This window comes from Talpa occidentalis, unplaced genomic scaffold (genome assembly GCF_014898055.3).
Source record: "Talpa occidentalis isolate TD23 unplaced genomic scaffold, MPIMG_talOcc4v2.1 talOcc4.9, whole genome shotgun sequence".
NCBI lineage: Eukaryota > Metazoa > Chordata > Mammalia > Eulipotyphla > Talpidae > Talpa > Talpa occidentalis.
The window spans coordinates 15286482-15314432 of NW_023605305.1; the positions used below are offsets into that span (position 1 = coordinate 15286482).

The 27951-nt window shown below is 53.2% G+C and overlaps 1 protein-coding gene across 1 annotated transcript; it reads left to right on the forward strand.

Annotated features, from left to right (window-relative positions):
- Positions 1–3182: 3182 nt before the first annotated feature.
- On the forward strand, positions 3183–27692 carry ZDHHC18 (zinc finger DHHC-type palmitoyltransferase 18). The gene is made up of 8 exons (XM_037501420.2): positions 3183–3499; positions 7594–7754; positions 20353–20502; positions 21884–22021; positions 22144–22192; positions 22955–23057; positions 23597–23709; positions 24384–27692. The coding sequence occupies exons 1-8, from the start codon at positions 3183–3185 to the stop codon at positions 24499–24501; spliced, it is 1149 nt and encodes a 382-aa protein (XP_037357317.1). The 3' UTR covers positions 24502–27692.
- Positions 27693–27951: the final 259 nt, after the last annotated feature.

Here is a 27951-nt window from a genome sequence, read left to right on the forward strand (position 1 = left end):
TGGTTATCTATGATGAAGTGCCAACTAAAGCAAGTGCCTTGGGGGCCCAAGTGCTTACTGTATGTGACTGTTATGGTAGTGCTGATGATTACAGGGACTTGGTATGGGAGGAATTCTTCTGAATGCATCAGTGGCCTGGCAGAAAGAATTCTTTAAATTCTCAGCTTAATTCGTGGCCAGAGAGCCATAGGACTTCACCATAAAGGCCTCTCTTACTTGTAACCATCAGACTTAATTGCTACAAATAAAAAAAAAAAATTGTGCATGTTCTAGAATTACATCAGTTGAATATAGTCTTACTGAATTATTAATGTGATTGAGTAGGGGTAAGACGCTGACACTGAACTGACTGTCTCCGGGTTCTCTATTCTGCTAGCAGATGGGAAGGAGAGGCAGGAGCAGTACCTGGGAGTTTTGTGGCCCAATCTGCCATTTCCATTCCCACTCTATTAGCCATAATTCAGTCTCAGGGCTACACCCATCTGTCAGAAAGGTTGGGACCTCTGGGTATCAGTGAGAATGAATAATTCATGCCATACTAAATGGGTCACTAATGATGTTTTAGAGAAAAGTTTTAGTCAAGTGATGTACACAGAAGCCAAATTGTAAAAAGTTAAGAAGCAAATAGGAGACAAGGAAGTGGTAACTACTCTTTTATTTTTTTTAAAGATTTATTTATTTATGCATACAAGAACTGGGGTACAAGCCAGAGGTGGGGGGTGGGGGTGGAGAGGATTCACCAGAGACAGAGTAGGGAACAGAACAGGCAGATTGACTGAAGTACACTGCTGAGGGGGGCAGCGGGCTAAACAGGAGAGGTCTGCTGCACCCTGGCTGGGGATTGAACTTGTGCTGCAGTAACTGCAGATAACTTCACAGGTTGCGTCTTAACCCCTTGCACCACGAGGGAGACCCAGTAAATTCTCTTTAATATGACTCTAAATGAGAGAGAAAAAAGATACATCTAGGGCCTCCCCTGTGGAGCAGCGGTTGAGTGCTGGGTTGCAAAGCTGCCCCCAGCCTCTGAGCTGCCCCCAGCCTCTGCAGCACCAGTTCGATCCCCGGCTGCTCCCTGGCCACCGGAGGAGGGTCCCACATGGCGCGCAGACCTCTCCTGCCATACCCGCTGCTCCCCTCAGCAGTGTACTTTGGTCCTTCTGCCTGCTCTGCTCCCCGCTCTGGCTCTGGTGAATTCTCTCACCCTCCCGTGCTTCTGACTATACCCAGTACTTGTCTAAATAAATAAATAAATCTTTTTAAAAAAAAAAAAAGAAAAAAAGAAAAAAGATAAATCTAAGCCTAGAGTGAGGAGGCAGCCAGACATGGAAAGCTGGGTTTTGGGGTTTGTTTGTTTTTTTTTTAGCTTAGTTTTCTTTTTAATTAGTGGAGAAGAATTGAACATGTGTTTGCAATACTGAGGAACAGGAAGAAAGGTAGGACATGAGTAGAGGCTGGCCATGGGCAGAAGGCCCTCTTTAAAATGAGAAATAAAGAGAGATGCAAATAGAAATTAAAAGAGAGGAGGGAAGCTGGAAATCAAGCAGGATAGCTTCGTTCCTGTGAAGTGACAAGGAACAAGAAAGAGGACTGCAAGAGGACCCTTTTGAGGCAGCACAACAGAAATCTATTACAACCAGTATGCTCAGTTTTGTGACTTTGTTTCATAGCCCAGGAGCAAGAGAGGAGGAAGTCCACGGGTGATTCACTCCAAGGTGGGCGCTCATCAAACCCAGAATCTTTGGCACCAAGGGCATCATTGTTGTGTGGCCTTTGGAATGTGCATCGGCTAGTGATCCTTGAGGTCACTGTTGTTGCTGTTCTACCTCGCCCCATCATGTATTTCGACTTCCTTTCTGAATCTCCTATTCAAGTCTCCAGGCTTTCCTTAGGTTTTCAGAGTCCTCAGTGTGGTGAACAGACACTAAGGTGACTAACCCCTAGTGGTTCCTGCCTCCTGGTAGTCACACCTTTGTGTGATCCTCTCCTCTTGAGTTCAGGTGGCACCTGTGACTTGCTGCTAACCTAGGGAATATGGCAAAGGGATGGGATGTCACTCCCCTTACATACATTTGTAAGTTACATTATATAAAACTGTCTTAGCTGACTGGAACTAAAGACTCTCTTCCTGAGCTTGAGGAAATAAGCGGCCATGTTGGAGAAGACCCATGGCAAGGAAATGTGGAAGCTCAGATGGTCTCAGGAGCTGCAGATGATCTCTGCAAACTGAAGGAGGCCTCCAGCCAACAGCCAGTGAAAATTTCAAGCCCTCACAAAGAAATGACAATCTGAATGGACTCACAAGTGTGTTCTCCAGTTGAGTTGAGCTGAGAGAATGCAGCATTGCTGACACCTTGATCGCAGCCTCTGAAGCTCTAAGACAGCCACACCAGTGGCATGAGGAGACTCCCGTGAAATGATGTGTTTCTAAGTAGTTAAACTTGTGGTAATTTGTTACACGGCAGTAACAAGTGAATCTATTCAGAATTCCTGGAAAACACTGAAATCTTGAGGCATGAACCCTACCTTAGTTGATGCCTAGGAAACCCGGGTCTGGATCACAGATCTAAGTCGGAGGATTTCTCTCTGTCTCTCTCTCTCTGTGTTTCTCTCTCTCTCTCTCTCTCTCTCTCTCTCTCTCTCACACACACACACCCCCCTGTGAACTTCAAGACAGTAGTTAGGAAGCCCCTGGCTTTCAAGGCAGATTTATCTGTCCCCACCCCCGTTGCCCCTGAAATGCCTGTCCAATCGGTCCTCAGAGACGGCGGAGAGTGGCCTGGAGTTGCCAGAAGAAGATCACCGAGTCCACCACCCAAATCTCGGCGCTCGGCGCGGTGCCCGGCACACGGAGGACGCCCGACCGCAGTGATTTGCTTGCAGACGAGCCGAGCCCGGCGCGCGCGTCCGCTCGGCCGCTGCCCTCCCGTGCGCCGAGGGCGCGGGCCGGGGCCGGGGCCGGGGCCGGGGCGGGGCGCCATGCCGGACCCCGGCGGAGGGGGCGCTGCGGCGGGAGGCCGCGCGGGCGGGGGCGGGGCGGGGCGGCGGCGGGGCGGGGCGGCGGCGGGGCCGCCCCTGCGAGCGAGCGAGCGCGCGCCGAGCGCGCCGCCGCCTCCGCTGCTCGGCCGGGTCCCGGAGCGGAGCGGCGGCCCGCGGGGCGCGGAGCCAGGGCCGCGGCCGGCCGCATGAAGGACTGCGAGTACCAGCAGATCAGCCCCGGGGCCGCCCCGCCGCCCGCCTCCCCCGGGGCGCGCCGGCCCGGGCCCGCCGCGCCCCCCGGCCCGGGCCCCGGGCCCCCGCCGCCCGCCTCCCCCGGGGCGCCGCGCTGGAGCGGCAGCGGCAGCGGGAGCCTCGGCCGCCGGCCGCAGCGCAAGTGGGAGGTGTTCCCGGGCCGCAACCGCTTCTACTGCGGCGGCCGCCTCATGCTGGCCGGCCACGGCGGCGTCTTCGCGCTCACGCTGCTGCTCATCCTCACCACCACCGTCCTCTTCTTCGTCTTCGAGTGAGTCCCGGGCGCGCCGGCCCCCCGCGGCCCATCCCCCGCCCCTGCCGGCGCCCTCGCTCCCGGCCCAGGCATTGCACCCCTGCGGCCCCTTGCAGGGCGCCGTGCTCGGCGCCTCCCTGCCCCCCTGCGCCCCACCCCACCCCGCACCTGCCGGGCACCCTCCGCTCCCCGCCGCTTCTGGACCTGCGCCCTCCTGGGCCTCCCAGACATGCCCCCGGCCTCGCCAGTCTCCCCGCATCTCGTGTCCGTCGCGCCTGGCCCCCTCCGGGCCTCCTAGCCGGCGCCCTCCCCGGTCCTCGCCGGCACCCCGCCTTCGCCAGCCCCTGCGCTCTCCAGAACGCCGCCCGCTCCCGCCGGACCCGCCCTCCCGGAATCTGCCCCAGGATTCCGCGGCGCCTTGAACGGTCTCCTCGTCCTCACTCACGCCCCCTCGCCATCTCTGGTGCACCCCGCGGGCCCCCAGGTTCTTTCTCATCCCTTGAGCCTACTTCATATCCTTTTCAGACAACTCCTGAATTTCGTCTATGTCCTTTAGCTCTGTGCTCCCCACTGCAGGTCTCCTGGCCGCTGCCCTACTCCTCTAGGGTCCCCTTGGTCATCTCTCTACTCTCAGACACTCCCCGTTACTTTCCCCTCAGTTGTTGTCACCGCAGGCCTTTAGGCAATCGCCCTCAAACACTGTGGACTGTAGGACTTCCTCTCCAGCACACTTCCTGCCCCCCGCCGCTGCCCCAGACAGTCGAGCCCCCGCTTCCCTCTGCCTGCCCTCCCGGCTCTTTCCCTTCTCAGCATCCCCGAGCATCCCTCTGGCCATCCTGTGGCTGGAGCGCTGCAGTGCCTTATTTCTCAAGAGCGCCCAGAGTGCTTTCATGGGACAGCTCATGCTGGCCCCCGCGGGCTTCTGACCTCTTCATATCCTCAGTGACCCAGCAGCGGCTCACATAGCATCTCCATATGGATGCAGGAGGCCGTGCGGTGCCTGTCACCTTTCCAGGGCCATGTATTTGTGTTGGAAGTTTCCTGCTCTACCCTTGGTCCCTGCCTGAGTCTCCTGCTAGTGATCCCTCATGTGCGCTCACACGTGCATGTTCCACACCCACTCCAGACTGCACCCGCCGCCCTCCCAGCGATCCTGTCTCCCTAAATTTTACTGCATGGTTAAGAACTCCATTTCTGGTACCTATGGATGTGGTTCCAGTCCCAGCTTCACCACCCCGTGGGGCAGTCACATCACCTCTCAGAGCTCCCGCTTCCTCATCTTTGAGATGGGTTTTGTATAGCGCCCAAGCCCTGAGGTTGTCAGAAGGGTGGCAAGGATTCATACTTGTGCACTCCGAGCCAGTGGCAGGCACTCATTGCTGGCTCTTGCTCCTGTGGTCTTCCCCAAGAGACGCTTCCCAAGGTCTCCCTAAGGCTGCCACAAAAGCCCCAGCCCCCAGGTAACCTTTCCTGTTGCCAGATCATGGGTCAACAGCCCTGGGTTTCCCCTTGAGTCAAGGTGAGGACTTCCTACAAACTAGCTTCTCAGGATAGATGAGAAGTTATGTGATAATTTGATAAGCAGAAGTTCTGGGGAGCCCCCTTGTCCCAGCATGAGCTGAGTTTCAGATCCCCCTCCGTGGGCCTGCCCGAGTGGGTGTTTTTAAAGAGCCTTTTCCAGGTGCTCCGGGCAGGTCCTTGCAGCCAAGCCAGCAGCCCGGGCAAGAGAAAACAGTGCTGCCCGTGGTGGCCTCCCATGACCCTGCCATGTGAGAGTCAGTCAGTCCAGAAGCAGGACCGCCTCTGGTCTAAGTGACAGATTTGTCCCCAGAGGGGGAGGAAGCGAGGATTTCTAGATTTGGGGAGAGCTTGTGAATCATCTTGCCTTTGCCTCAGCTCCTCCTCAGGGGGTGGTGGAGTTGGCAGAAGGGTTTGGGTTTGGGTTGAGAGCTCACCTGGATTTGGACTGGTGTGAGGCGTGCTGGGGGTGAAGGGCGCTCATAATCTCCCGTTACTCTGGGGGAGGGGAGAGGTGGCGCTCCAGGGCATGTGCTGCTGTGAAAGGTCTTGTTTCATTGTTTGATTTGGTGGGTTTTGTGTAGGGCTTCTAGCTTCTGCTCCTCTTCCCACCTCCACCCAGCAGCCAGAGTGTCCCTTTAATTTAAGTCAGGTCTGGATCCAACCCCATGAGAGCCGGACCCTGCTAAAGAGCCTCCTCTCTGTCTCTGTCGCCTTCCACCAACCCCCTGTGCATTCCCCTCCGGGAGCATTGGCCTCCTTGCACACTCCTGCCTCGGGGCCCTGTATTGCTTGTACCTTTCCTTTGCATAGCCTCACTTTCTCCATCCTTCCCTGACCTGTGCTATAACTAGCTAGCCACTTTCCTTCCTCTTAACCCTGCCCCCCCTGACTTACCATTCTTTGAACTCTTGCCACCACCTCACATAAGTACGATACTTGTACTCTTTGTACAAGTAGGCTTCTTGCCTACTTTCTCCATGAGAAAGGAGGCCTTTATTCTCCTTGCTGTTGTATCCTCAGTACCTCGAACAGGGCCTGGTATGTCAGCGGTGCTCAATACAGTAAATATTTGTTGAATGAATGGACAGCGTTTGCTGGAAACCTGCATACCTCAGTCCTGTCTGGTTGGCGGGGTGACCTGGGATCTGGCTGTGGGCCTTGAAGTCCCCTTCACTAAAATCCGGGGGCTAGGACTTGGTACTTCAGAGGATGTCTCAGGTTTCAAGTTTTCTTCATCCCCAAGAAGTCTGGTTGTACGTGAACTGACTTAAGTTGCCATGTGGGTGATGTGGAGGGCCTGTGTGGGGCTCAAACCCAGGAAGCACTGAGATGTGTGGAGCACAACATGGCCCACTTGGAGTTCTTGGCCGTGGCAACCTGCTTCTCAAAGGAAGGACACGTCTGGAGGCCAGAACCTCTGATGATGGAGGCTCCAGAAACAGCCTCTAAGTGCCCCTCCTGGAACCTCACCTAATTCAGAGCTCCTGGTGGCTGGTCACCTCCCAAATGGCAGCTCTTGGCCCTCTCAGGTGCCACTCTGGTTCTAGGAGGGAAAGCAGTATAGGAGGGTGGTTAATAGTCTGGGTGGGCCTCAAAGTCAGACCTGTGCACTGGTCTCTGAGCCAGCTAGGGTCAGGCACTGATAGGCTGACTTGGGGGGCCAGCCATTGGGTGACAGTGGCAGGGGCTGAACCACCACCCTCTTTGCCCCACTGCCCTCCACCTGGCTGGCCTTATGCATTGTTCAGATCTGGCCGAGTACTCATTACGCCCTTCAGCAAGCCTCTCCTGACTGTTCTGCTCTTCCCTCGCCCACCAGAACACTCAAAGGCTATGTGGCAATTCTCTGTTTACATCTCTTTGCCCCACTAGACCATGAGCCTCATTGAGGGAGCAGAAGGCTCTTGTTCTATTTACTGCTATTCCTGTTGCCTTTTTTTTTTTAATGGTACTTTTTTTTTTTAAAAGATTTATTTATTTTTATACAAGAACCGGGTACAGGCCAGATGCGTGGGAGGGTGAGAGGATTCACCAGAGACAGAGCACGGAACAGAACAGGCAGACTCACGAAATACACTGCTGAGGGGAGCAGCGGGTGAGACAGGAGAGGTCTGCTTCACCATGTGGGATTCTCGCCGGCCAGCTGGGATTGAACCTGCGCTGTAGAGGCTGCGGACACCTTCATATTGCGGCGCTCAACCGCCTGCGCCACCAGGGAGGCCCTCCTGCTGCCTATTGAGGGCATTACCTGACCCAGAGACCTCAGTAACTGTGGCACAGTGACTGACTGAATGATTGAGTGACCGTTGTCATAAATGGTTCAGTCCAGTTAATTGGTAGTGGCTGCCTGAAGCTCTGTCTTTAGGAGGATTCTGAGGCTGTAAACTCAGTGTCGGGGGTCAGAGTGCTGGGATCAATTGATCAGATCTGCCATCTGAAAGTGGGCAAAGTGCAAGGATCAGCGAGTGATGTCTGCTTAGGGCCTGGTGGTGGTGGCTGCTAGGCTAACCACACCTGACTGGTACTGTAGGCTTGTGTCCCAGGGAGCCCTCAGGATGTCTGCTCATCTCTCTCTCCCTCTCTCTTTCTAGCTGTCCCTTCCTGGCCCGCCAACTGACCCTTGCCATCCCCATCATTGCTGCCATCCTCTTCTTCTTCGTCATGAGCTGCCTGCTGCAGACAAGTTTCACCGACCCTGGAATCCTGCCCCGGGCCACTGTCTGTGAGGCAGCCGCCCTGGAGAAACAGATCGGTGAGGTTTCTGCTCCAGCCAAAGCTGTGTCCCACAGCTCCATATGCCTTGACTTGAGAGGAGGCCTGATTTTCTCTTCCCACACTGTGCTAAGAACTAAGTGTGTGGAGCTGACACTGGAGTGGAGGAGACAGATGATAAACAAGCAGGAAATGCTAACAAGCGAAGCTGTGGTGGCAGTCAGAATAGTACTGAGAACTTACTGGGGGGTCAGGCACATAACCTTATTAGATACATGGTCTTACTTAATCCCTTGATAATCTTAGAAGGTGGGTACCATTTTCTTTTACTGTTTAATTAAATTGAGTCTCAGTGAGTTAAGTAAAGTCATCCAAGATCATACAGTGGAAGAGCTGGAGTGAGACCCAAGACAGTCTGACTAGGGCCCCTGCTCTTAAACTAAACATTCACATTCATTCACTCATCAAGCATTTCTTGAGCCCCTATTATGCACCTGGCACTTTTCTAGATGCTGATTTTCTAGATGGTGATTCAGCAATGAGTAAATCTGACAGTGGCATCTTTGGGACCTTTGGATTCTATTCTTTTGTAGCTGACAGTCCAGCAGGAGGAAAAAGATAGTAAACAAACAAACAACTAGGATGTCAGACAGGCAAGAGGAGAGCAGCGAGGGAAGATGAGACCTGGGGTGAAGAGATACGATTTTTTTTTAAAAAAAGATTTATGTATTTATGCATACAAGAACTGGGGTGTAAGCCAGAGAGGTAAGAGAGGTGAGAGGATTCACCAGAGACAGAGTGGGGAGCAGAACAGGCAGATCAACTGAAATACACTGCTGAGGGGAGCAGCGGGCAAGACAGGAGAGGTCTGCTGCACCTTGTTGGTTGCTCCCTGGCCGGCTGGGGATTGAACTCGTGCTGTAGTGGCTAGCAGTAGCTTGATAGCGCTGTCTTTAACCCCTACGCCACCAGGGAGGCCCAAAAGATATAATTTTATAGGGTATTTAGGGTAGGCCTCGTCAGCAAAGAACTGCAGAGATGAGAGGTTGAGCCATGTGAGCATCTGGGAGATAAGCTAGTTTAGGTGGTCCAGGGAGGCCTCCAGGAGGAGGTGGCACTTGAGATGAGCCCTGAATAGTATGTGTCCCAGGGCGCTTGTGTCCAAGGGAGCCCATTATTTTGTGATCTGGAAACAGTAACAGCAGGAAGGTCAGGGTGGTCAGAAAGAACTTATGCTTCCTCTCAGACTGCTGTGTGGGTTCCCCTTGATGGCTGGGCACTAAGGTCAGGCCTTAATCTCAGCTTGCTCCACCCCAACTCCTTCCTTCTGAGAAGTGACGTGGGTATTTGCACACCTCAGGGGTTTCCTGTTCGTGGTTGGCTCGTTCCCTTAATAGGGTGGCTTTCAGACAGACTTTTAAATACCCAGCTGGCACGGAAGAGACCTGTGGCCTATAAATGTCAAGCCCTGCTGCATGCCCGCTGGAAGGTATGCCACGAGTGCCCTGGAGCAGCTCCAGAAGCAGGCAGGCGGGGAGACGAGGTCCTCATTCTCTGTCTGTCCTCTGTCCCCTTTCTCTGTCCCCGCCGACTCTCGGCCACACCCTTGGTGCTGTCTTTCTCGCCTACAATCAGTTTCCTTCCTCCTCACACCACTGGGCCACTTGGCCTCCTGGATTCTGCTCCGTCACAGCCCCTCAGTCTGACCCTTCCTTCCGACCTCGGGGGAGATGCAGCAGTAGGCTCCCGTGAGAGATAATTGTGCGGCAGGATTACTATCTGGCTACCTGCAATCCTCTGCCTCCCGAAGCTGTAATCTCCCAGGTCTGGGGAGCACTTGACTGTGTGCTGAGTACCTTCCACCCGTTCCCCACCAAATCCTCACAATAGTCTGTTGTGCCGACGTGGAAACTGAGGCAGGGAGTAACAATGGAATGTGCGCCTTGCCTCCCAAGCCCCCGCTCTCTCCTCTGAGGAGGTGGCACGGACACATGCCCAGCCTCGTGTGGCGGCACTGTCTTCATCCTTGTCTCACCTCAAGTGTCCTAGGCGCTGGAAAGCCCTGGTGACCCCAGTTGGACCAGACCTCCCATGGCATGCGCCCAGAGCGCCTTGCCCTTCCTCTTGGCCCAGTGCGGCTTGGTGGGCGTTACATATTTGCCAGGCAGGTCCCACAGCCTTTCCTGGATTGTGAGTGTTTATACACCTTGTCCTCCACATGGAAGACTCAGGACATTGGCCAAATGGACGCACCTCTGTGGAGTCCTCCTGGCTTTCCTGGGTGACTGCTGGAGAGAGACTCAGAGCTTCTCTCAGTTGGCATTATGGGTTTTTTCCTCTTGTGTGATAATTCCGTCTGTAGACTCCTGACTGCGGCAGGAAGAGGAAAGGGGCCAGAAATGAATCTGATGTAAACCATGTCTTCTGGTGGTTTCCAGGCTTGCTCAGTCCAAAGTGGAAGGTCTGACCAGTTGCCACAGGTGTGAGACCAGGCTTTGGAAGAGGATCAGAGAAACCAGGAATATGTTCTGCCTGGAGGCTATCGAGAGGCTTCCTGAAGAGGTGCCTTGAGGCAAACTGTAAAGTTTGGGTAGAGTTCAGGCGCAGGAAGGTGTGTGAAGGAAGACCTCTGGGCAGGTGAACAGAGGAGAGGACAGAATGGGGTGCGGGTGGGGGCCAAGCATGGGACCCCGTGCAGGCCAAGTTTTGTGGAACACAAGTGCTTCAGAGAATTTGGAAAATTATGGTGGGGTAGAGTCTGTCTTATAAGGCCCTGAATGTCAGGTCAGAGACTTCCACGTGAGAAATGTTGCCAAGCCTGCGTTGTGGCATCTTTGGGACCTTTGAATTCTCAAACGAACTGGAGTTGGATTTTAGGATGAAGTCAGGAGGCTTCCAATCTGGGTGAGACATACTTTCTTTTTTATTTAAAGGTTTATTTATGCATACAAGAACTGGGGTACAGGCCAGAAGTGCGGGGTGTGAGAGGATTCACCAGCAAGAATGGGAAACAGAACAGGCAGACTGACTTAAATACACTGCTGAGGGGAGCAAGCGGGTGAGACAGAAGAGGTCTGCTACGCTATGTGGGTAGGCTCTGGAAAGCCCTGGCCGGGATCGACTAGTTTTGCAGTGGCTGGTGACAGCTTCATAGTGCTGAGATGTAACCCCTTGCGCCACCAGGGAGGCCCTAAGTAGCTCACTTTTTTTTTTTTTTTTAGATTTATTTATTTATTTATACAAGCACTGGGTACAGTCAGAAGCGTGGGAGGGTGAGAGAATTCACCAGAGCCAGAGCGGGGAGCAGAGCAGGCAGAAGGACCGAAGTACACTGCTGAGGGGAGCAGCGGGCGGCAGGAGAGGTCTGCACGCCATGCGGGACCCTCCTCCGGTGGCCGGGGAGCAGCCGGGGATCGAACCGGCACTGCAGAGGCTGCAGGCAGCTTCGCAACCCAGCGCTCAACCGCTGCACCACTGGGGAGGCCCAGTAGCTCACTTTTAAATGCATTTTACAAGAGAAATTTATTTCACCCCTGTAGGCAGAAAGCCACTTGTTCTGAATAAAAGATAATCACAAAAGCAATGTTACAGGATTCTTGGTGGTTACAGTTGACTGCCAGAAATAGTCACCATGAGGCCTATGAGGGTGGCAGGCATTAGGCATTAAATGTCGAGACTTTCCCCTTGAGGGAGTCAGAAACTGGAAAGGAAGTTGGAAAGGGAATAACTTTCTCAGAAAATGATTCAATGTTGCTTAGTGTCTTGGTCAGGAAGCATCATTTCCCATTTGCCCAGAAACTCCTCCCTGAAGTGCACATACCTGCAGGACCTAGGCCAGCTCCAGCCCACCCTTCCTGCACCTCTACCACTCCTCTGCTCCCCAGCGCTGGATGCCTTTGTGCCTGTGTCCACCCAGTCCCCTCTACTGCCCTGCCTGGCGCCTCTCCTGGGGAACGGAGTCCAGCCTCGCTGCTGCTTGTCTTTAGTTCCTCCTTGAATGCTGCCTCCCGCCCCCATCCCACATCTCCCCCCGTGTTCCCGTGGTGGTGAGTTTAGACATAGTAATACACCAGTGACTGGCTGTGGGCTAGACCTCTGCATTAGGTCGCGCTCATTTGTAGCATCATCTCACCAGGTTGATTTGATTATCCAGTGAGGAAACGGGCTCAGAGGTTGAGCTGCTTCCTCAAAGTCACAGGCTAACACATGATGGGGCCAGGCTGCAAATGAGCGCTCGCTGGCCCAGTTACCACCCTTGACTTACAGCCTTACTCAGCCTCTGTAACTACCCACTTTCCCATTCTTGTTATCCGCTCACTCTGCCCTCACGCCGAGCTCTTCCTGTACGCCCAGGCTCACCGCTAAGCCTGTCTGTGGTAAGGGCTCCCCAATCCTTGCAATGAGCAGAAATGGTGAGGATTACAATGACCCAGCACTCAAGAGCTTGGCCACTGTGGCTGACCTTGAGCCAGCCTGGAAGCAGGGGAGACCAGTGGCCTTCTCCATGGCAGAGGGCCGTAGTCGGGGTCCAGGGGTGTGGGTAGACCTGCAGCCTGCCCTCACTACAGCCCCCTGAACAGCTTATGGCCAACTCCGGGGGCTTCCAGGCCCACTGCTGGGCTTCATCCCCAACTTTGAGGCTCTAGTGGGGTGAAGCCATTCATAGCATTCCCTTGGTTAGGAGAGAGATGTAGGAGAGTCACAGGTATGCAGTGAGGAGGAGCCTTTGCCCTCATTACCACCATGCCAGGGGGTTGGTTTCCCATCTGGAAGGTGGTGGGAGGACATCACCAGCATGAGGGCACCTTTGACTTCCTGGGGAAAAGCCTGAAGCAGAAAGAGTCCAGGGGTAAGTCTTAGACCCCCTTAGGGCAGGGGCAGCATCTCATTATCATTCCTTCTTCCATCATTTCTTCAGCAGGTATTTTCTGAACCTGATGAACAAAGCAAGTGTGTCTGACTCATTTATACGTGCTTGTTCCTTACTTGTCCCCCTCTGGCCACCCCCAGGCCTCGAACAGTGTGTGTTTGAAAGACTGATCAAGTGAACGCTTGGAAGACAAGGATTCTAATTCAGCCCCACTGTCTACGATTGGAGGGAAGTCAATTTTCTCGTCTGCAAAATGTGGCATGGCCCCTGGCCCTGCCCAGAGCATTTGTTCTTTCTGTTTCAAGTGAGACAGGAATGTCGGTACACTAGAAAGTTGTTTTTCTCAACTGCAACTTAAGAGATGTGAGCCTCATCATCAGGCATGGACTTGCTCCGGTGCTAAGGAGCTGCTTAGGTAGTAGGGTTTTGAGTCTGAGTCCCAGGTAGTGATTGGTCGACACTGGGACAGCTGCTTGTCTCCCCCGGCCCCGAGTAGGGTTCCACATCCCCACAAAGCTCCCTTTGACCCGGCTTACTTAGGGCCCTGCAGTCAGTGACTCGTGCAGCACCCTTGCTCCAGGCTGGCACCTTCTCTGCTCTACTTCCATCTCTTGGCGCCAGAAGGAAGTTGGGTGTGCGGAGCTTCTCTTCCCCTTCCCCAGATTTCTGGAAAGGAGAGAGCCTGGCTGCAGAGACCAGAACTTACTGAGGGGAGTCTCCTCCCTGCCTTGGCAGAGAGGCTTTTGGGACTCACTTAGGAGTTTAGAAACTTTTCTCTTCGTCCCAAGCGGGCCTGTGACTGTTCCTCACTCACAGGTGGGTTTGTTCTGAAGATTTCTTTGTAAATCAATTGTTTGGAATGTAATATTTCATGGAAATAATAACAACAGTAATAATGGCTGATATTTATTAAGCTTTAGCTAGATGCTATACAATTTGCTAAAACTACTTGATGAACTCTCATAATCCCCTTCCCCCGCCCCAACAACACTAGGGTGTGCACATAATTATGCCCCATCTTACTTTTTAGCAGATGAGAGCACAGGGAAGTCGAGTGACTTGACCCATTACACAGCTCATAAGTGGTTGGACCAGTGCCTAGGCCTCAGAGACATTGGGAGCAGGAGTGGGGACCCTGAGGCCTATGGGGCAGGATTGGGTTTGGAGTAGGCGCCACAGCTCGGAAAGGGCTAGAGAGTTGTAAGCTCCCGGGAATGGCTTGGGGCCGCCCTCCAGCATCCCCTTCAGCTCTCACGAGAAACCTGTGAGGTTGAGACTATCTTATCTCCTTTTTTCAGAGGAGTAAACCAGGCTCAGAGTTCCTGGAAGGACTTCTGTAAGTAGAAGTAGGGAGCAAAACTAGGACTTGAGCCCAGAGTTCTTAGGCTCTGGAGCCAGTGCCTTGCTGCCCCTCGAGGGAACAGCTACCAGTGCCAGCCTTAATGTGAGCTTGTCACCTGCTCTTAGAGATGCAGCTGTAGGCCCCCACAGGTTGGTGACTTCTCCCGGGGCGCCACTCAAATGGAAGGGGCTGGATTTGAACTCCGGGCCTGCTGAGTCCAAAGCACATTTTCTGTCCTGTCTGCTGCCTTGTAGGTCAGAGACCTGGAACTATTTACACCTATTTACTCGTCAGCGCCTGCTCTGGCGAGGCAGCGTACACACAGCTGTGCCATCACAACTCACCAGACAGGGTGCACAGCAAGGTGGGAGTGGTCAAAGGAGCTGCTGGGGACCAGACCGGGCTCAGTGAGTCCTGGTGAGAGAAGAGAAGAGAGGGGTTTGGGCATAGTGGGAGGAGGCAGGAAGCCCGAGGCTCCAGGGTTTCATGGGGAGGGTGGGAGAAGAGTAGGGATGCAGATTGGCCCAGTTGTGGGGGGCCCAGAAAGCAGAATGAGAGTTTGTACCACACGTTTTTTTCGGGGAGTCCAGTGAGTTTTGAGCTGGGATAATCCTGGAAAGGCGTTGTTTAGAGAATGTGGGAGTTTGTGCAACAGGAGTTGAAAGGCAGGGAGGCGCTGGAAACAGGGAGTCATCTGAGGACGCCTGTTCCCAGATACAGCCTGGCTGGGGTTGGGGTATTAGGAGTGAGGCTGAAGGGTTAGGGAGGAAGAAGAGGACCAGACCTGGCAGCTGGTGGGGCAGGGACGGGGAGAGGGATGGATTTGCAAACACGCCCCACCCTGGGTTCCACTGTCTGCCACCGGCTGACTGTGGCCCTGGGCAAACCCCTCACCTCTCTGGCCCTCTTTTATTATTTATGAACTGAAGGGGTTAGAACAGAGGCTGTCAGCTAAGGGACATTGGGGTATCTGGCATGTGCCAGGAGCTGTGTTATGTGCTCTTTGAGGTTCCTCCCAGCTCTTGACTTGTGCAGAAATAAGGAAGCATGCAGGGGTGAGGAGCACTCATTGTGGCACCTCGTTGCTTACCAGAAGACCTCAAGCCCAAGCTTTGGAAACTTGGGGTCACTTCCTGGTTTGTTGCCCATCAGCTCTCTGGCCATAGGCAAGTTACTTAACCTCTGTGACGTCTCCTTAGCTGTTACAGGAGATGCTATTAATAACCTTCGTTATCAGGATTGGGGAGGCCTGTGTGCAGAGTGCTCGCATACAGCCAGCGTGAGCGCAGTGTTCGCTTCCCCCTCGCCTTCTTTCTGTGAGCTCAGGGTAGCAGTGCCCACTTCTTACATGTTTGCTTTGTGCCATTTCTCATTTATTTACTCAGTTAATCCTCCTAGCAACCCAGCAGGTGGGTGCTGTTGTTACTCCATGTCCGTGATTGGGGAAACCGAGGCAAGGGGGTAGGGGAGGAGGACGATTTATCACGGGCATCTAGCAGATAGTCTCATCAGGAGAAGCCCAGTGAGGAGGCAGGGCCGGGAGTCACGTGCCGTCCTCCACGCTAGTCCCCTTGCAAAGGTGAGCAGGAGGCTCAGAGAATTCCGTGAGTACAACCAACCAGTCAGTGGCAAAGCAGGGTTTCAAGTGTGTTCGTTGGCCTCGAACCCCTGCCCTTCCCACCTTGCTGGTTCAAGGAGATGTTCAGGTGTCTAGTTCCATCTTAAACACGCCATGTTTGAGGTGGTGGTGAAACAGCTTTGCAGAAATCTGTTGGGTAGCTGGAAATGTGCAGCCGGAGTCTGCTTGCCACACTGCCTGGATGCCAGGTGCCCGGAATAGCGCCTGGCATGTGACAGGCGTTACGTGAATAATCGTTGGAGGCAAGTGGCCAAACTGGAGATGTCATCTAGGGAATGGATCCAATGAAGCAATGGTGTGGATCACAGGCTGCTCCGGTGACTGCTGGGATTTTGTCTGGGCAGGAGTGGCTTTTCTGGGGACTTAGGTCCTCGCTGGCCTGGGGTACAGAGAGGCTCAGTGGGTTCAGCTGTGGCTTTGCCACTGTTAGGCCTTGGATCCTACTTCAGCGATGTACCAGCTATGTGACTTCACACAAGTTATCAGAACCTTTCTTTTTCTTATGTTTTTGCTGAAATATAACAGACTTAACCAGAGTGCACAAAGCACACATGTTCTGTTTGTTGAATGTTCACAAACTAAACAGGCACGTGTGACCAGCACCAGGTGAAGAAAGAGTACGTGCCACACCCCAGCAGCACCCCTTGCTCCCCTTTCTAACACTGTCTCCCTCCAAGGGCAGCCATGGTCCTGAGGTCCTCACTGCCAATACCATATATGGCTTTTACCTGGTTGCACGTTTTGTGTCCTTCTGTCTGTGGTTTCTCCTCTTGACGCTGTGCTGAGAGCCACTGATATGACTGTGAGCAGTTGTGGCTCCTCCATTTGCATGGCTGTAGAAAGTTCCATTGTGTGGATACATGATATTTTAAAATCTAGTCTACTGTGGATGGGCATCTGGGTAGTTCCAGATATTGGCTGTCATGGGCACCGTCACTGTGAGCATTCTCGGACGTGTCTGCTGGGGCACAGGCACATTGCTGTGGGGAAAGTGCCTGGAAGTGGGGTTGCTGGCGAGGCACATGTGGTGATGAGCTTCAGGAGTGAGTGCTGAACAGCTTTCCAGAGTCGTCATAGGACTTTTCTAGTTGCTTTACATTTTTGCCAACATTTGATATTTTTAATTTTTTTGTTTTAGCCAGTCTGGTGCGTTATGTAGTGGGTAGCATATTGCAGTTTCAGTTTGCATTTCTTTGATGACTAATGAGTGTTAAGTACTTTTTCACGTGTTTATCGGCCTCTTTGGACAGCCTCTCTTGTGAAATGGGTGTTGGAATCTTTTGTCCACATTTGATTTTAGCCACCTTTTCTTACAGATTTAGGAGCATTCTTTTGGTAGTCTGACTACAAATCCTTTGTCCCTTGTCAGACAGATATATTATAAATATCTTCTACTCAGAAGATTGTCTTTATATCCTTTTAATGATCTTGAGATAAACAAAAGTTCTTAATTCTCATCGAATACAGTTTATCCAATTGCTTTTTTATGGTTAGCTCCTATGTATGTTGCTTTTTTTTTAAAGGTTTATTTATTTATGCATACAAGAACTGGGGTGTAGGCCAGAGGTGTGGGGGTGGGGGGCGGTGAGAGGATTAGGCAGATCTACTGAAATACACTGCTGAGGGGGAGCAGCAGGCGAGACAGAAGAGGTGTGCTGCGCCATGTGGGTCACCTCCCTGGCTGGGGCTTGAACTCATGCTGCAGTGGCTGCGGATAGCTTCATAGTGCTGTGACTTAATGCCTTGTGCCACCAGGAATGCCCTGTATGTTGTTTAAGAAATTAAGAGAACTGTCCATTCCAGAGTCATTAAATCATCCTCATATATTTTTTATCCAATTTTGCATTTAGAGCTGCAGTCTGTCTGTAATTAAACTTGTGTTTATTGGGCAGCAGGCTTGCAAATATATCTTTCCCCAATTGTGTATCCAGTGGATCCAGCACCACTTATTGGACGAGGACCATCTTCATGGCATCTCAGCAGTCACCTTTGTCATAAATGAACCACATGATCACATACATGTTGAGTCAGTCCTGGGCACTCTTTGTCCCTGGTGTCTAAATCATGTTGTTTTGAGTACTGCAGCTTTATCCTAAGTCTTAGAGTGCCCTGCTTTCTTCTTCAAGAGTGGGCCTCCCTGGTGGCACAGCAGGTTGAGTGCCATGCTGTGAAGCTGTCCACAGCCTCTGCTGTGCGGGTTCAATTCCCGGCCGGCCAGGGAGAAACCCACGTGGTGTGGAGACCTCACCAGTTGCGCCTGCTGCTCCGCTTAGCAGTGTCTTTGGTCTGTCTGCCTATTCTGCTCCCCGCTGTGTCTCTGGTGAATCCCCTCACCCTCTCGCACCTCTGACTGTACCCCAGTTCTTGTATAAATAAATAAATCTTTTAAAAAAAAAAGAGTGCCTAGGCTATTCTTGCATTTCATATGAATTTTAGAATGAGTTTGTCACTTTCCACCTAGACCAAAAAAACCCAATTGGGATTATGTTGATTGTACAGATTAGGGGGAATAAATCCTTTTCTTATATTGAATCTTCTAATTTATGAATGTGGTTTATCTATATTTCTTTTTTTCTTATGAAAAGTTTCAAACATATAGGAAAATTGGAAGAATCACAAATTCCTTTTTGTTCACCATCTATATTTAATAGTTATTAGTGTATCTTACTTGTGTCGTATAAATATTTCTTAATAAACGATTTCATAGTAAATAATAGACATCATAGATGTCTGTCTTGCCTGCTGCTCCCCCTCAGCAGATACTTTACCCATTAGTACTAAAACATGTGGCTTCAAAATCTAAGGACAGGGCCCCCCTGGTGGCGGAAGGGGTTAAGATGCAACCTATGAAACTATCCACAACTACTGCAGCACGAGTTCGATTTCTGGCCAGGGAGCAGACCTCTCCTGTCACACCTGCTGCTTCCTTCAGCAGTGTATTTTAGTCAATCTATCTGTTCTGTTCCTTACTCTGTCTCTGGTGAATCCTCTCACCATCACCTCTGCCACACCTCTGACCTGTACCCCAGTTCTTGTATACATAAAACAAAAAACAAAATCCAAGGATAGACCATAAACAGATGACTGGATCAAGAAAATGTGGTACATACACAGTAGAATATTACTCAGCAATCAGAAATGATAAACTCATAACATTTGTGGCAGCATGGATGGAGCTGGAAGGGATTATGCTCAGTAAAATAAATCAGGAGAGGGCCTCCCCGGTGGCGCAGCGGTTGAGCGCTGGGTTGCGAAGCTGCCCGCATCCTCTGCAGCACCGGTTCAATCCCCGGCTGCTCCCCGGCCACCAGAGGAGGGTCCCACATGGCGCGCAGACCTCTCCTGCCGCCCGCTGCTCCCCTCAGCAGTGTACTTTGGTCCTTCTGCCTGCTCTGCTTCCCGCTCTGGTTCTGGTGAATTCTCTCACCCTCCTGCGCTTCTAACTGTACCCAGTGCATGTATAAGTAAATAAAATAGATAAATAAATAAATAGATAATCTAAAAAAAAATAAATCAGGAGAGAGAGAAATGCCAGGTGGTTTTACTTACATGTGGACTATAGAGAAACCAAATAGTCAAACAAAGACAGACCATAAATCCTATCCTTAAAAGCTGACCAGAGACCTGAGGCATCCAAGAGGGAGGGGAGAGGAAGAGGGATGAGAAGGGGCGTGGAGAACACATTGGACCATGCAGAGGACTGGGTGCTTTGGTGGTGCAAGAGCTACGATGACCACACCTGAGGGGAGCAGTCCTGTATTGTCAGAATGTTAACAGTGATGGAAAACAATAGTACCTCATTAATTAAAAACATATATATAAGGACAGTCTTCTGCGTAACTACAGCTCCATTTTCACGCCTTGGGAAATGAGTAGTTCTATCATTTCTAATCTATAGTCACATTTCTCCAGTTGCCCTCCAAATTACTTTTGTTGCTGTGTTTTGTTTTTTGAAACAGGATCCAATCTCAGACCATGTGTTACATCTAAGTTAAACATCTCTTTTAACTTAGAACAATCTCTCTTTTTGTAAGGGACCGAGACTTGCTAAAGATCAGACTTGTGATGTTGTAGATGGCCCACGTTCTGGAGCTAATTATTTCCTTGTGGCTTTATTTACTTTGTTCGTTTGGTCTCCTGAACCTCCTAGAATCTGAAACCAGTGCCAGGCTTAATTAGCTGCAGATAAACCTCACTAAGCCTGCCTGGAGTCTCCTGCTCTGGCAGCCCTTCTCAGAGCTGTGGAAGGCGAAGGGCGTGTGAGTAGGTATGTGAAGCTTTAGCACAGATACACAGCAAATCCCAGTAAGTCACAGCAGCTCTTAAAATTGGTCCCGATCTTAGGCCAACATATTTTTTTATTTTTAAAGATTTATTTTTATTTATTTATGCATAGAAGAACTGGGGCATAGGCCAGAGGTACGGAGGGTGAGAGGATTCACCAGAGGCAGAGTGGGGAGCAGAACAGGTGGATCTACTGAAATACACTGCTGAAGGGAGAAGTGGGCAAGAGAGGAAAAAGGTCTGCTGCGCCATGTGGGTTAGTTAGCTCCCTCACCGGGGATCGACCTCAGGCCGCAGTGGCAGGCAATAGCTTGATAGCACTGAGACCTTAACCCTGTGCTGTCAGGGAGGCCCAGGCTAGCATCTTACCTCAATTTTCATGCCCAGAAACACTTTCCCCAAGTCTTCTCTTGTCTCAGCCAGATGGCAGTGGCTTCCCCCTGCTGGGGTACCTCAATCTGGGCTGCTTGGACACCCAAATCTTTCTCTCCTCCTGCTCTCAGACAACACAGGAAGTTCCACGTACCGGCCACCTCCTCGGACCCGGGAGGTGATGATCAACGGGCAGATGGTGAAGCTGAAGTACTGCTTCACCTGCAAGATGTTTCGGCCCCCGCGGACCTCACACTGCAGTGTCTGTGACAACTGTGTGGGTGAGTGCGAGGTAGCAGGGAACGTGTGGGGATCCTGAGAGAACTGGAGTCCTGGAGGCAGGAGAGAAGTATTCTGAGTAGAGGCCATAGGGAGGGCTTATTCTGGACGTGACCAGTGGTGTGTTTCAGCCTAGGACTGGTGGACTCCTTCTCCCAGCTCTGAAGTAGGAGGCAGACACAGAGGGCCTTGGGAGACCCCCCAGCCCAGTCCTTAGCAGGCCCAGGTTCCAAGGAAGCAGAGACCAGAGCAGTAACATTCTCCTTCAGTTTGGGCCAGAAAGAGAATATTTACTATGCAGGGACTCAGGAAAAGCAATACTGAAATGTTGATTCGATTTCGAGTTCGGGAAGGGACAAGTTGCTGGTCAAAGGAGTTGGAGCTCATGAGGTGGAGAGGATGTAGCTCCTGAACCATAACTGCAGTGGTTGCTGGGGAACCAGAGGCTGTTTTGTCCCCTTTCTCCGCTCTCCAGAGGTTAGGCAGCTCTGATGGGGACCGAGAGTGTGCCCCTGGGAACGTGTTGAGAGGGAAACTGCGCAGGGACCCAGGTGAACTGAGCCATGGTGACTGTGCACCTTCCCCAGGGCAGTGAGCTCATCGTGCTCATTCAGCACTCCCCGAGCAGAGTGAGGAACACCCCATGACGCCAGCAGCAGAGAGTGGGTGACTCAGTGGGCGTTGTTCATCCTGAGAGTCTGCCCCACCCACCCCCTGCAGAGGGTACTAGCTTCAGCTCAAGGCCTGCAGTGGACTTGTGAGCCGCATTCCCACAGGGCACTTTCCTCCCAGCATGGCATGGTTGGTTCTACCCTCAGGGACAGCATGCTAATGCGAGCGCATCCCTCTGACTGGGCCTCCGATGACAGCTGATGAGTTACATAGTGGCTCAGCCCCTCCCTGCACCTCTAGTGTTAGGCTGTGGCCTGGATCATAGGCCAGGCAGCAAATGCTCACTGGGATCTTCTGGGTATCTGCTGGACCCCAGGATTGATTCACTGTGAAGCCAAAAGAGGCCCCCACATGGAGCTTACAATTGAGCAGGAGTAACTGATCAGTCCAATAATTATAAATAAATACACGCACAGGCAAAGTGCCACAGAAGATAAGTGACCAGCGAACACAGGTAGATAATAGGGGTCCCACCTAGACTGGATTGGAGGAGACATAAAGAAAGGGCTTTGAGGCTGAGATGGTGAAGAGTGAGGGAGGAATGTGCAGGCAGTGGGAGCCATCAGCGAAGGACCGGAGCAGGCTGTGTCCGAGGAACTGAGAGCGGAGAGTGGAGGAGGGAGGAGGGCACCAGCTGTGGTGTGAGGCCTGTAAGCATCTGTGCTGGTGGCAGGCGAGGCCGCACTCACCATGTCCTCTCACCCTTGTCAGAACGGTTTGACCATCACTGCCCCTGGGTGGGCAACTGTGTGGGGAGACGGAACTACCGCTTCTTCTACGCGTTTATTCTCTCCCTCTCCTTCCTGACGGCCTTCATCTTCGCCTGCGTGGTCACCCACCTGACGCTGCGTGAGTTGAGGGTGGGGGCGGGGTGGGGTGGAGAGGAGGGTGCCCGGCCAGTGACCTCACCAAGGTCAGGAGGCGGTGGTTGCCATCTCTGAGCATGCCCTCTAATGTGTCTTCCTCCCCAGGCTCTCAGGGAAGCAACTTCCTCGCCACTCTGAAGGAGACACCAGCGAGATATCCTTTGTCAGCTAGTGGTCACCTCAGGGGAGACTGAGGCCCCTTCACTGGGGTGGGTCCCCTTACCTCATCCTGTGAACACTGGGGAGTGGTGTAGAAATGAATCCCCTATACACGCTGCTTCTGGTCATGTTCAGGTTAGAGCTGATCCTAAACGGACTCTCGGAGGCTGTGGCTTCCCTTATGTCGCACACTCTCTGGAGCACGTCTGTGTTGATCTTGGTGCTTAGAACCCTACCATCCGTCACCCCGGGCTCATCCTACTCTTTTTTTTTTTTTTTTTTTTTTTTAAGATTTATTTCTTTATACAAGCACTGGGTACAGTCAGAAACGCGGGAGGGTGAGAGAATCCACCATAGCCAGAGCGGGGAACAGAACAGGCAGACTGATGAAATACACTGCTGAGGGGAGTAGTGGGCATGGCAGGAGAGGTCCACACACCTTGTGGGACCCTTGCCGGCAGCCAGGGATTGAACCGGCGCTACAGAGGCGCAGGAAGCTTCGCAGCCCAGCGCTCAACTGCTGTGCCACCGGGAGGCCCCTCATCCTACTCTTGAGGGGGTTCCTGAGCCCTCCTTGGGGCCCAGGGAGTGATCCTATTGAGAAGTGATGCTGGGGTCACAGGCAGGGTACGAACTTCCTTCCTTCCTGGGGAAACAGCTCCCCAGAAGATAGGCGCTAGACCGGTGTGTCATGCGCCCCCGGGCATGGGAGGAGACTCCTGCTCTGATCCCCATGTGGGTCCTTGACTGTGCTCACCGTGCTGGAGTTGGTGATCTGCTTCTTCTCCATCTGGTCCATCTTGGGCCTCTCAGGGTTTCACACTTACCTCGTCGCCTCCAACCTGACAACCAATGAAGATGTGAGTAAGGCTGGGGCAGCCCTTCGTTCCCTGGTGGGGTCCTGGGTGCTAGCTATGCAGGAGGATACTAGAGGCTAAGCAGAAAGCAGTGTTGGGGCCAAAAAGGCTTGGAAAACTCTGGATCAGAAGGTGCTAAACTCAGTGCCTGCAGCAGCCACTTCGCAGAGCTGCAGATGGACAGATCCCACCTTCCGCTCTGGCATTGCTACCAAGGTCCTCTTTTTCAAACAAGGATTGAAATTCAGAGAAGTATTGATTTGTCCAGGGTCATGCAAGACTCAGGGTTCACAGCCAGGTCTGAGCCCCTGCCCTTGGACCACCCTCCCTGCCAGGTGGCTGGCCAGAGATGGGAGGGTGCACCCAAAGAGTTTCCTTTGGAGACTTCTGGCTCAGCTATTTCCTCGGTTAAAGACATGTCCCCTGCAATAGACTAGTCAGAACTGGCTTCAGAATGTGTTGGGTTTCCCCACCTCTAGGCTCCCCTTGTAGAAAAGTACATTGCAGGCAGTACCTGACTCAGACCTCCTTCCTGCTTGCAGATCAAAGGCTCATGGTCCAGCAAGAGGGGCGGTGAGACCTCCGTCAATCCCTACAGCCATAAAAGTGTTATCACCAACTGCTGCGCTGTGCTCTGTGGCCCCCTACCTCCCAGGTAAGCCAGTGGGTACAGAGGAGAGGGTACAGGGCCCACCCCAGCCACACTTCTCAAAAGTTCTGGACATCAGCAGACCAGTCCCCACGCCACAAGCGCCCTCTCTGTCCACCACCCCCTGCTGAATGTATTCAGGACACTTTTTGTGGAAAGGGATTCTGTGGTGAGTTAGAAATTTTAATCACATGCTCATTGTAGAAAAAAGTTCAAAATATAAAGAGGATTACATATTCCGCTGCCCCCTCTGTCCCGACACCAGGAGGCGCCAGAGCGCCAGAACTGGAGTTAAATTGCAGTGGACACTGCAGGAACAAGACTTCCCATGTCGCTGCCCGATATGCTTGTCACTCATCCTGCCCCTGGGGTCAGGGCAGTGGGAATTTCACTATTTCCAGAGGCCCTTTCATCCTTGCCTTTCCCGTTATCTGCAACCAGAAAAAAAGGTGGGCCAGTTTGAGTTAACAGTAAACAAATCCTGTGGCTGAAAGTCCGTAGTGTAGAGAGGACCCTTCAGGAAGGGGAGGACCTTGAGCTCCCAAATGGAGCACAGCTCCCTTGCCTCACCTCTCTAGGGCTGGGTCCTGGCTGGGGATGGACTCTGCCAACCAGCCCCCAGCCTGGGACTCTGGTGTCGGGCAGGGCCCTCACATGTTCTCCCCCTTTGTGACTGGAAGCCTGATTGACCGGAGGGGATTTGTGCAGTCCGACACCATGTTGCCCTCGCCCATCAGAAGTGACGAGCCCACCTTCGGAGCCAAGCCCGACGCCAGCATGGTAGGAGGCCACCCCTGATCCAGGCTCAGTCCTTGCCACCCGCTGGCCGGTCCGCCCCTGCGCACTCACCTGCTGGGAACCTCCTCATGCCACCTGAGGGATGCAGAGCTGCCAAAGACTCCAGTCTTTTCGTATTTATTTCCCACCCTGCGTGGCTTTTCTCACCCTGTTCTGTGGCTGTATCCTCTGCTCCCCAAACCCAGGTTCCCAAAACCTTAGGCCCTAGATCCTCTCCGCTGATAAGTGGCAAGAGTGATAAGAAAGAGGCCAAAGCCTTGAGCCCACCCAGGGGAACCACACCAGGGGTCTGCTGTGTCACGTGAGCCCTGTGTGAGTGAGGGGTGGACTGAGTGTGGCATCTCCCAGTGAGGGGAGCTGCTGGGCCCTGCCGAGCCAGGGTCCCGAGGCGAAGCAGGACCAGTGAGCAGTCAGCTCTAGACAGCAGGCTGTGGGAGCGGGTGCCCCCGTGTGCTGCTTTGGTTTGTGGGCTCCATCCTTTTTATGATGGTCATCATTTGTTCTTCCGTTTTTTAGATTTCTGTTGTTTGTTTTCGTCTGGAGTTGTCCAATAGGGTAGACCTGGAGTTCCAGGGCGAGAAGCAGAGGTGGGGGTGGGGTGGGGGGAGCAGCCTGTATCCGAGGAAGCCAGACCAGCCAGCCAGGATCCCCAGACTCAGCCTCTGCCTGATTCCTGGGTGGCACTCTAGGAGGTGAGGCCTGGCCCTCTCTCTGCCCATGGAAGGTTCTCTATGGGATCTCAGCCTGACCCCCCACCTCTCCCAAGCCAGGTCTGGGGATGGGTTAGGGTTATGCATATACTGGCAATACTTGAAACGGGTTTATTAATGCTGGGTATTTTGCACAATTTTATAGACCTCTTTTTTACATAGCATTTTTTAAATGGAAGAAGGAAAAAAAAAAGTCACGTTGCTATTTGTAGTGCCAGGGTGAGTGTTTCCAGAAGGCAAGTTGGTTTTAATAAGTTAATTATTAGAGACCTTCTGGCTGTGCGTGAGAGTGTGTTCGTGTGCCCATGTGCGAATGTGACTGGCTCCCACTTCCCCACATCCCCTGGGCTGTCCCCTCCCCGCCATCCCCCTGGGTGTCAGCAGCAGGAGTAGCCTGCGCTGTGGGGACAGGGAGCATGTGCATTGGTCACGAGAAATGGCTGAGCTCCTGCTGTGGCTCGCCCCCACCCTGTCTTTTCCTCCTCGAACTTCAGACAACCAGTGGCTGGGGACTCGCCACCTCCTGCCACCTAGCCCCCAGGTTAGGCTTCCAACTGGGACCTGCCCAGACAGGCCGAGGCTGGGCGGGGTGGATGGGGTAATGGCTGCTGGGGAGCGGCTGCCACCCTACAAGCCCCGTTCCTCCTCCGAGCTCTAAGCACGGGGCCTGGTGCCAGGGCTAGAGGACTGGCAGTGTCTGCCACTGGCAGCCTCCCTCCGGAGGAAAGGAAGAAGGGGCTGGGTGGGCCATGAGTGAAGACTGGCCTACATCGGGGCCAGAAACTCAGAGGATGACCCTCATCTGCTGGGAGCTACAATTATCAGAATGATAGAAAATTGTCCTCCATCCCCCTCCCTGGCTCTCAAGTGGACCGAAGCCCTTGGGAAGTGACATAGGAAGTCTCTGCATGTTGCGCTTCCTTGTTCCAGAGACTAGAGGGTCACAAAGAATTGAGAAGTGGCCGCCACAGAGGGCCCCCTCGGGGAGAAACAGCTTCACCCCAGCCTTAGGGGCTGGGGCTGGGGGATGCTGCAGTGGCCCTGGGGGAGAGGAGGAAAGTGGCAAGAGGAGGGGACTCCCACCTGACTTTTATTTAAGCCAGTATTCTTTGTTTCTGCTTGTAATAAAACTTTCATTTTTAAGAGTTGATTTGCTCTGTTTTTGTTTTGTTTTGTTTTTTGCTCTTCCTTTGCTGAGGCCCAGCTAGCAGCCTGTTCTCTCACCCCGCGCGGTCTTTTCTGGGAAGGCAGAGAGAAAGCAGGCAGCCATCTGGCCAGTTCTCGTCTGCTGGCAGTCCACCTGCTGGCAGCAGAGCCGAGGGGACTGCGGCTGGGCCCCTCAGTTGTGAGAAGAGGCCATCCTGTCTCCTCTTCATTCTCTTTACCTTCCCCTGCCTCAGGGGCTTGGAGACCCCAACTTCTTCCCTGCTGCCTTTCTACTCTGACCCCCAGTGACTGTTCAACTAAGAAAGTGTTGATGAGACAGTAGATTCTAGTTTGACAGCCGGAGCCACCATGGCCCCCACCCACCTGGGCAGCAGGGCCCGGCCACACAGTTCATAACATGGCCCGCCTCTCTGGTATCTCCCCCCAGGAGGACACCTGTCAGGATTTTGCCATCTCCTGCACAGCCTGAGGGGAGCTAACAGGCCTCTTGACAGAGGGTTAGCTGGTAAGACCGTATCTCCCCTGTCGGCCAGCACTGCCACTCCCCTCACACGCCATCTCATCCTCATCGCATGCCTCACCCACCCGTGGAGCCATTCATCTGTCTGGTGTGTGGTGTGGTATGTGTGCTGGCCGTGGCAGGACCCTCTGGGTTCCCCCTGAGCAGAAGGATGGGGCGTGGGGGCAGGCGAAGAGCCCGGCCACTCTGGACAGAGAAAGTAGAGTGGCTCTCCAGCCGGAGCAGAAGGTGAAGGGTGAGGCTGGGAGAGGATGGCCCACCTGCTCCGAGGTGCTCGGGCCTGTTCTGGTGGTGTCCTGCGGGGCAGGGGCCTGGCGCACTAACACTCGTGTCCTGCCTTTCCGTCCCTGCTGAGCTTTCTCTCACCTGCCTACTTTCCTGCTTCATTGCCTTCTGCCTGAGCCTTGGCCCTTCTGTGGGGAAGAGGCAGGTGCCAGGGCATCACTTGTCCCTGCTCGCACCCCTGCAGGCCTCCTCCCTACTCTCAATCCTGCTAACCCTCTCTCTTCTCCTCCTCTGCTGTCATGCCGGGATCTCCAGTGTGTTCGGGGGCTTAAGGACCTCCTGAGGACCTCTGCTCTCTGCCTCTCCAGGAGTGGCCTGGGGGGAGCCAGGCACCCGGCACCTCCACCTGCCTAACCCGTGGCTCACCTGCCACCATCTGTGCCTACAGGGTCTGCCCCCAAACCTGCCCCACACGTGTGCTCTCCAGGGCCCCCAACGGGGCAGGAGCCGGCCTCTCTGCCCTACTTCACACCGGCCTGAGTGTAGTAAGCCATAATGCAGCTGTCAGCGCGTGCCGTGACACTACGCTGAACTCGCCCTCCCCAGCTCCACCTACTCCCCCTTCCCCAGATCTGTAAAGTGTCAAGACTCCTTAGGAATCTTGCCTTGCAGCTTGCCCCCCCCTCCCCCCTATCAGGCCTAGCCACAGTCGAGCTGAGCAGGTTTCTTCAGGAGCTGTCTGGTGTTGATGGTTGATGACGCCGCTGAACAAGTTGGGTGACTGTTCTAAGTGCAACCAGCTTGACACGGTTCCCACGGCCCCTCCAC